This window comes from Plasmodium fragile (assembly GCF_000956335.1).
Source record: "Plasmodium fragile strain nilgiri unplaced genomic scaffold supercont1.179, whole genome shotgun sequence".
Lineage (NCBI taxonomy): Eukaryota > Apicomplexa > Aconoidasida > Haemosporida > Plasmodiidae > Plasmodium > Plasmodium fragile.
In genome coordinates, this window is record NW_012192759.1 from 1 (window position 1) to 9800 (window position 9800).

The 9800-nt window shown below is 48.1% G+C and overlaps 3 protein-coding genes across 3 annotated transcripts; all 3 read left to right on the forward strand.

Annotated features, from left to right (window-relative positions):
• Positions 1-198: 198 nt before the first annotated feature.
• AK88_05613 (uncharacterized protein) lies at positions 199-627 on the forward strand (the record flags this gene model as incomplete). The annotated part of the gene is made up of 1 exon (XM_012483215.1): positions 199-627. The coding sequence occupies one exon, from the start codon at positions 199-201 to the stop codon at positions 625-627; it is 429 nt and encodes a 142-aa protein (XP_012338638.1).
• A 1257-nt stretch (positions 628-1884) lies between these two features.
• On the forward strand, positions 1885-7309 carry AK88_05614 (uncharacterized protein; the record flags this gene model as incomplete). The annotated part of the gene is made up of 5 exons (XM_012483216.1): positions 1885-3000; positions 3152-3884; positions 4404-4814; positions 5218-5855; positions 6029-7309. 5 exons carry the CDS (start codon positions 1885-1887, stop codon positions 7307-7309), a joined length of 4179 nt encoding a protein of 1392 aa, XP_012338639.1.
• Positions 7310-8486: 1177 nt separating this feature from the next.
• On the forward strand, positions 8487-9611 carry AK88_05615 (uncharacterized protein; the record flags this gene model as incomplete). The annotated part of the gene is made up of 3 exons (XM_012483217.1): positions 8487-8561; positions 8730-9498; positions 9598-9611. 3 exons carry the CDS (start codon positions 8487-8489, stop codon positions 9609-9611), a joined length of 858 nt encoding a protein of 285 aa, XP_012338640.1.
• Positions 9612-9800: the final 189 nt, after the last annotated feature.

Below are 9800 nucleotides of genomic sequence, written 5' to 3' on the forward strand. Positions count from 1 at the left end.
CCACCAGGCTCCGGTAACGCAGTCACAGACACACCCACATGTGATCATCCTCAGCCCGACATCACAGACATAACCACATCCCACACTACCACGTGGCTGCGTTGGATTGACCGCAACAAGCACCTATTGCAGGAGTGCACGGGGCAAACATGGTTCAATGAAATCAAATCGGAATGGAAACAATACCTGCGTGAGCACATGGCGGCAACCGACGACAACGGCGTATCCGGGCACCGTGAGTTCGGTGAAGCGGCAACCATGGAAAGGACGAAACTGCGGTTGTGGAAACAATGGGTCGCAAAGCAACATCGGCAAATGCGTATGTATAACGCGGAGGAGTGGTTTCAACGTTTGTTGAATAATGTAGAGGACGCGACAGTACCGCAACACGGCCAAGCACCTATAGCGGAAAAAGGCACAGAAGTGGAAGCAGTAACGGCAACAGAACACTTGCTACAAGTCAGAGATGCACCGCGCTCGCAACTGCATCCGCAACCTTACATGAAACAACGGTTAACCGCTAAAACATGGATACTGATCCTGGCATTAGTCATAGAACAGTGCGAAGTCGAACGCAGTTTGCAGGAGAAGGAGTTATATGTAGATGACCTATTGGAACAGCTCTGACATTCGGATGACGGGGCACATGAATGGGAATAATGCAATAACGCATGCTGACCGTACACCACTTTTACTTCATTATGTGATATACGCAATATATTTCGCGTTTACATTATTCCATACGTTTTTTTTTTGCTGCTCTGTTCTGCTTCCTTCTGCTTACTTCTGTTTACTTTTGCCCTGTTTTGTTCTTTTTCTGTGTAGTCCACTTCTTTTAACATGACCATAGGAACAGGTGCGTACCCGTTACATGCATATAACATGTAGATTTACATGAATAATATGGAAGGGGTAGTATTCTGCTTTATGTGAAGTTAATTATTAACAGATGAGCACGTGCATTCTAAGGGTATAGTGCAGAACACATATAGAACGCACATACGCATTCGAGTATAAGGACAGCTTGTCTCTCCGAGCATACGATCGGTCCGAGTGTAAGAAGGATTCGACGATGTAGCCGAGTGAAGCGGTTCGATTACGGCGTTCGAGTAAACGATTCAACCAAGTAGCGGCGGCAGGGACGACGGCAGCAACGACGGAAGCAGCGAATTGATGTTGTTGTTGTTACTGCGGTTTTAGTGTACAAGGGGTTTAGTGTACGCGCACACAGAGACAGTGTAGGCAGGGCGTATTTGTTGTTACGTGCGGTATTTGTTGTGAACGGGGGGGTATTTGTTATTACGGGGGGGTATTGGTTGTTAAGGCGAGGTATTTGTTGTTACGTGGGGGTATTTGTGGTTAAGGGCGGTATTTGTTGTTAAGTGCGGGTATTTGTTGTTAAGGGGGGTATTGTGGTTAAAGATTTTCATGCTGGAGGATTATTCTGAGTATGTGATGATAGGTGTTTTCATTAGAGGAATATGTGTGTGAAGGATAATGTACAGTTTATTTGAACTTTGAAGAAGGATCCAGGAGCGTGGCATCCTATATAAAATGAGAATAAGCAGGAAGCCATGTGGAACTATTTAATATTATTATGGGACAATTATATTAAGCAGGGACGAGAACAAATAGGAGTGAAGGAAGATGAAAACTTTAGGGTAAGTTCATATATGTACAAGAGTGAAGAAAAGGAACTTAATTATATTATGAAAATGTAGTGAAGTTCCCTGGGAAGAATATATACGTTCATATTGTGAAGTGCTATGCGTTCTCCAGAAGGGGGACATGGATATGTATAGGAGCAACATGTACTCATATCCACATTTATATAGTAAGGAAAAGTGGAAGATGAAATATAGTTCATTCGGTAACATATGATGAATGCTGTACCTGCAGGAACATTTTTGGAAAAATGTGGAAGCAGTATGGAAAACATTTAGGGAATTTATGGAAAAAACCGTGGACAGTGGGACACCAACGATCATGTGTGCAGCAGGACAGAATGGGGAAGATGGGAAACAGTGGAATGTTGCGGACAAAGGTTTGTGCGAGTTAGCGTTCACAGCATTACGTTTTAAACATGGAATTAATTTAAATGGAGCCCCTATTAGTCAGGACGGTATGGACGAAGAAGCAAAGAAAATAGATAACTATATGAGATGTATTCTAGTTAATATATTTATGAAGAAAATAATGGGCATGAAGTGTTTAAAGGGACCTGGTGCACAGTTTGCTTTCAATCTTGTTCATGGCGAAATAAAGAACGTGTTCCAGAGGGAGCTGGGCAATATTGCGTGTGAGGAGGTGGATGCGGGAAAAGGGGGGGACAGAGACAGAGGCAAGAGTGCACAGGATAGGGATTTGTGGGAAGTAATGCAGAGATGGAATGAAAACAATAGACAGAACACCGGGGACGGGGATTGGGGAGTGTTGGGGGACGGGTGTAGGGTGGAAACGGGATCCAAAGCGAGAGTAGGGCATGGGGACGACAGCACGGCGTTAAAGGAGAAAGTGCAGGCAGAAATAAAGAATGTGGACCACGATTTAGGACAGAAGGTGCCGGAAATAATACAGGCAGTGAAAACATGTACTGAAGGGGATAAGGATTGTGTAAAGAACTTATTAAAGGCAAAGAAAGCGGCAGCAGACGCGAACAGCGACAATACGGGGACGCAGTCCCCGTCGAATGTGCACACAGGAAAAGAACACGGACAGTCAAATGGGCCAGGAGCATCAGATACATCAGGAGCAAACAGTGCACCGCGTCCAGGCGCCCAACCCGCCCCTGCCAAACCAGCACCAGCCAAACCAGCACCAGCCAAACCAGCACCAGCCAAACCACCCGGCGACACCAACACCGGCAGCGGAGGAACGAAACCTGCCAAACCAGTAGCGGCGAAACCGCTGGCGAAGAAGCCCGCCGCAGGAGAGGATTGTCCATGGCAGAGCATATTGGAAGGCAAGAGCAGGCACGTACACGTGCTGCAGTATTATGATGTAAGTTTAGGTGAAGGAAAGAGGGAAGAACACGAAGAAAAACCTATTCATACAGTTAAATGTATAAATGAGAGTGCCCACGCTCCTGGTGGGTAAAACATAGATGAACTGTAGTCATGCATATTCCTATATTACCATCACCATAATACAGACAGCAACACTGGAAACAATGAAGACCGTATTGCAGCAATTTACTGATTATATGGAAGACAAAAAGGATATGATGGATGCATACGGTGAAAATTGTCACAATTCTGGTTGGGATGATTTCGGCGATGCTCATCAATATAAGGGACAAACGGTAGCAGACGTCGTAAGGTGCAGACTTATGACCCTTGCTTTGTTCTTCGCGAACCAGGAGGGAAAACATGGCAATAGTGAGAAAGCACAGAAAACGGATGACGATAAATTGTACGAAAAGTTCAGGTGTGAGGTAGCGAATGTATTTGGATACATGCTGAAGAATCAGTATTGTAAAAAGGAAGGATGGAAGAGGGGTGTGGAGTACGCTTGGAAAACCATGAAGAACATGGGGGATGAGACATTGGGACACGGGGCACTAACGGGTCCTGTTATGGATGGCACATGCACACAATGTGGGTACAAGGGTAGTCGGACGACACCTGCAATAATAAATGGACACATCGCAGAATGGTTCGTAGACCAAGGAATAATGGGAGATATAGCAACGATAGAGCACCAGATGCCCTGTGATCAGAATTGGAAAAAGTATAAAGGGGAGAAGGGTGTTACAGACAAAGACCCGGACATTAGCAAAAAGCTGCCTGAGGTAAAACAAACGGAGGCGCAAGTAAGGACGGAGACGAAGAAAGCTGTTGAGAAGGTGAAGGCCATAGTTGAACGCAAAATTAAAGACCTAGCAAGTAAGAATACGAATACACACACACCGTGCTACCCATACGGCCCGTACGGTACAGATACGGATGGCACGGATATGGATGCACGGCCACCGCCACAAACGCGACGGTGCCACAACGCACAGGCGGGCACAACATGACTCCGTCGTTGAGCCGATCACAGCGGCGTACACGAAGGGAAAGGCGAGCGTACCGTGCAGCGGACCAGTGACGAGTGTAGCGGCGGTCACGACGGCACAGGACGGCGGTTGCGGACGGCGACAACAACATAAAAGTTGTACTGCTACCATCTAGTCCCAGTTCACCGAGTACACCGAGTGCACCTCACCGTACGCTTGCTGCCGCCTCACCCAGTCCATCGCAGTGCACCTCGACCCACTGCATCGACCCATGCAGCCGACCTACCCTGCCGCTACCTGATCGAACCGTCCCGGCCCCCTTCTTTCTGTACCACTTTGTGTCCTTTTTTTTTTTATCATCCTTGTATGGTGTTTGTACCGTCTTTCTATCTTTCTTCATTTGCAGCGAAGGAAAAGAACAAGAAGGCAGAAGGGGAATCTAACGGGAAGAAAACAGAGGGGAACAGTGAGAACAGGGATGAGAAGCAGCACGACAAGGCAGATCAGACAAAGACACCGGAAGCATCGTCACCATCAGGAGGAGCAGGCAGGTCAGATGGCTCAGCAGCAACGGACGTCGTCTTACCAGTCCCAGCACCCGTACCACAACCCCCACCTGCGGCACCACCAAAAGCTACCGGTGCAGGTGACACCCAATCCACTAAAGAAGGTAAGGGAACACAGGATTCATCCGATCCGGACTGTGGTAAAACCGAGTTCACATCTAAATCAGAATATGATCCTAATCATGTTGGTACAACAGTTAGTTTCGCGAGCGCTCCATCCTCTCCTACGTGTTCCAAGGGAAGTGTTCCAGGTGATAAGTTCTATACGATAATACACGAGAGAAGTGTGCATCCTGGTTCCGTAAGTTCGGGGACACTTGAAAGGGTCTCCAAAAAACAAAAACGACACAACACTTTCAGGACAGAGAACAAACAAAGGCAATGAGAGTAACCGGACGCGGGATGTGGACGTCAACAGGTAGACCTAGACGGACGCAGACGTCGACGTCGCCAGGTTGACACACACACGGTGTCTGTGTGTTGTGTGTGTTGTGTGTGTTGTGTGTGTTGTGCGAGAGACAGAGAGAGTCTTTTCCCGGGGTGGCACCTGCCAACCACCGTTCGCAGCGTGGCCCACCATCCAGCGACGGACCATAACAACCAGCCTTTCAAACTTTAGCTTCATTATGTTCACTTTTCCTTCCGAATTTACAGGTAAGGATCCTTCCCAAGAAACGACGGCTACTGGTCTGGATGCATCAGCAGCATCCGCATCGGATCCGCCACCGTCACCACAAGCAGCAGGTGTACCACCACAAACAGGACAGTATCCGGATGTCCCGAAGGAAACTACTACGTACCAGATCCCTCCTACTGGAGAGCCTGCGTCTGGGGGAGAAAAAGCAACGCAGAGTCCAGATGGTGGAAGACCCACTGCGCCTGGTGCCCCCGGTTCTCCAGGCGCAACAGGTGCAGACGGTACACCCAGCACTGGACACCAGGGTAATGATGACCCCCCTCCTCTCAATCCACCCAAACCAAAACCGAACCCGAACCCCAATCAATCGGGTAGTAGTGGCATTTTGCCCGATGGTCAGGTACCAAGTACTTCCGCAGGAGGTGGTGGAGCAGGTGGAAGTGGCGGAGGAGGGGGAGGAAGTGGCATTTCCTCATCCTCACGACCCGGTTCTACTGGTCATGGTACTGCAACTACAGGAGGTGCAGGTGCTGCTCCTACCCCTGCCACCCCTTCTGTGCCGCCCGGCCTCACATGGGAAGATGTCAAGCCATACACCCCCGCGATCATTCCCGCGGTGGTTGGTATTGGGGTCATTGCCTTTTTCCTATGGAAGGTAAGCATACACGACAATCACGCAATCCCGCATGTGCAGGATGTTTATACCTTAGAACATCCCAACCGGCTTCAATATATGATCGTTCTAACACAAATGTACTCCTACACCCTCGTTCATTCCTTTTATCCTACCGTCCTCACCCTCCTCTTTACCCCCCTTTTTTTGCTTAGTACTTTGCGTACCTCGGACAAACACGACGACGAACATATCGAACCGTTCGTGACGTGCCGTCACCGCCACTCGACGAAGAAATATTGGACCATCTACAACGCGGCGAACTGCCGCCACCCGATTACGGCTACACCATGGTTCGGGATAGGCAGCGCGGCAGATTGCCCGCCGCCCGCCGCCGACGCCCACCACGCGTGCATACGCGCACGATCATCGAGCTACATCTAGAAGTGCTCAACGAATGTGAAGCAACCGAATGGGACAGCGTCAAAGACGACTATTGGCAGATTGTCGTGGAGCAGTTTACGCAGGATTGGATGCGGGATGCAAACGAGTATAGTAGTTCCCCGGCTTCTTCGTCGAATCACGATTCACCAGGGACCAATGTTTCCTCCATGCTCGATCCACCCACTGACGTCAACGGCATACATCCATGTCCACCACATGACCCCGATCCATGGGGTTGTATGGAACACATACAGTTAGCAACGGACCCTTGTCCACCGAATGACGCCGACGAACCTGATGCATGGTGTTGCATGGAAACTATACAGTTAGCAACGGACCGTTGTCGACCTCATGACCCCGATCCATGGAGTTGTATGGAAACTATACAGTTAGAGACGGGCCCTTGTCCACCGAATTACGAGGACCCCGACCCATGGAGTTGTATGGACACCATACAGTTAGATGCAGAACAGAATGCTCATTCCTACCCCGAGCACGCGACCTCCGACTGCACCCAATGGATTAACTGGATTGACCGCAACAAACATATATTGCAGGAGTGCACGACGCAGCCGTGGTTTAATGCCCTCAAATCGGAATGGAAACAATACCTGCGTGATCACATGGCGGCAGACGAGGACAACGGAGTATACGGGCAGCGTGAATTCGGTGCAGCCGCAATCCTGCCGATGAAGAAACTGCGCTTGTGGAGACAGTGGATAGCGCAACAACATCGGCAAATGAGTATCTATAACGCGGAGGAGTGGTTCCCACATTTGTTGAATAATGTAGAGGAGGAGACAGAATCGCACAAAGGCGAAATACCTCGCGTAGAACAACACTTACACGTGGACAAAGTAATGGCAGCACAACAGAGGCTACGCCTGCGGGATGTACCATGCACGAAACTGCATAAGCAACCTCATATGAAAAAACCGTTAACCGCTAAAACATGGATAATGATCCTGGCATTAGTCATTGAGCAGTGCGAGCTCGAACGCAGTTTGCAGGAGAAGGAGTTATATGTGGATGACCTATTGCAGCAACTGTGACATTCGGATGACGGGGCATATGAATGGGAAATAACGCATGCTAACATTAGACCACGTTTAATTCATTATGTGATATACATAATGTATTTCTTGTTTTTACTATTCCATACGTTTTTTTTTTTCTGCTCTCTTCTGCTTTTTTCTGTTTCTTTATGCTTACTGTTGCTTTTGTTTTGTTCTTTTTCTGTGTAGTCAACTTCTTTTAACATGACCATGGGGACAGGGTGGTACCGGTTACATGCATATAACATGTAGATTTAAATGAATAATATGAAGGGGTAGTATTCTGCTTTATGTGAAGTTAATTATTAAAAGCTGCGCACGTGCATTCGCAGGGTATAGTGCAGAACAAATATAGAATGCGACTACGCATTCCAGTATAAGGAGAGATTGTCTCTCCGCGCAAACGCGGCCGGGTAAACCGCATTGTAGCCGAGTGTAAGAAGGAGCACAGATTGTCTCTCCCAGCAACGTGCCCGGCTAACGGACATTGTCCACGAGCAACGCGGCCAAGTGCAAGACCGATTCGACGAATTAGCCGAGTGCAAGAAGGAGGGCAGATTGTCCGACCACACGCGTCGACCAACGCGGCCGGGTAAACGGGATTGTCCGAGTGTAAGAAATATTCGACGCAGGATTGTCCGAGTGTAAGAAGGAGGAGCACATTGTCTCTCCGAGCCAACGCGGCCCCGGTAAACCCATTGTCCGACGACGCAGCCGCGTGCAAGACGGAAGAAGAATTGATGTTGTTGTTGTTATACTGCGGTTTTGAGGTGTACGCACAGAGAGACACAGTGTGTGACAGGCGTTTAGTGCAGCAGGACGTGGGGCTGTGTTCATGCCGCGTTGCGTGTAGTGTTTTTCCTATTTTTTTGATCTTTCCGGTCTTCCTGTTTTTTTTTGTTTTTTCTCTTCATTTTTGTACTCCTTTTTTTTTCTGTGCAGATTATTGTCTCTCCTAAACAATATCAGAATAGTGTAAACAGGTAGTGAACCTTGCAATTCTGTATTGTGCATTTGCCTTATATGAATTCAGTGTAGGGGTATTCCCCCCACTCATATAGTAATAAGAATATTAATGAGGCAGACATGTGCATAGCATCAGGGCGGAATATGAATAATGTGCATGATATTCTCAGAGACCATTAGTATCCTGTATTATGAGACGTAATGCACCATGGCACGGCATCTGGTGCATGTACTGGCCGACTGGGCCATAAAGAGGGGACTATGGAAACAGGAACAGCTTGATGTAAGTGTTCACTCAGAACAAGGGATTGCACGACACAGCGAAGAAGGGTGGCGGAAAATAGTGTTGGTACATATATGTGCGGTAACACATACGGCAGGGAAGGTAGAGTCTTATAGAGTTTATATATTGTTATACATTAATCATTTTCTCTATGTATATATTTCGTAGAAGGCACTATGGGAAGATATGCAGAATGTGTTAGCACAATTCGTGGATTACATGGAAGAGATAGAGGACAACTTAGAGGACTATGCCACAAGCTGTGGGGATGCAGGTTGGGAACGTAGAGGAGACAGGCATAAGGGAACCTTCTACACCGGACACACAGTTGCGGACAAGATGAAATGCAGACTGATGGTTGGAGCATTACATTTTGTAGCTGGGTGGGGCAGTCAACTGAAAAATGATAACGAACCATCGGAAAATGATAACGACATGAAGGCTATTATGAGGTGTATGGTGGCAAATGTTTTTGCGTATATATTGGCGGAAATAAAGTGTAGAGATGAGTGGCCTGCAATAGATCAAGCTTGGAAGATAATGAAGCAGATTGCAGTGGGAACGGGAGACACCTCTAATCCGCTTTTCACCGGCAAATGTAAGCTGGATGAGTACAGGGGTACAAAGGTAGGAACAGCGGATTTGCAGGGTGCGGTAAAAAAATGGTTAGAGACAAATACAACAATAAATGATCGTATAAACGCAATAAAGAAGGACCCACAATGCAAACTAAAATGGGAAACGTACAAGAAAGACATGGAACAGAGCGGAAACGATGCATTAGGAAGAACATCAGGGAAGGTGCATCCCGGGGTAGGTGCCATGGCTAATGGTGGCATTGGAAAAGAGATAGTGGAAGTGGTGAAGGAAGTATTCGTAAAAATGAAGGACGAAGTAATAGAAAAGTCCAAGTCACCGCCAGAGATACAAGGAGCAGGTAACGGCAGCAAGCATGCGATTCGTAAGAATACTAATACGAATACGCCCCGCACCGCGCTTACACGGACTGCACGACTGCGCACACGCGGCGGAACAGCACCCCTTCGCTGACGTGTGCAGTCACGACGGGAGCGGCGTCACTGTGGTGCGGCCACGAGTGTAGACGAGGTGTGCGCGGCGGAACCGCATGGAGCGGTGTCGAAGGCCGGAGACGGACGACATGACGGCCACAAATATAAGTGTACTGCTATCATCCGTCCACACAGTTCAACTGACCGTGCGCTTGCTGCCGCGTCACCG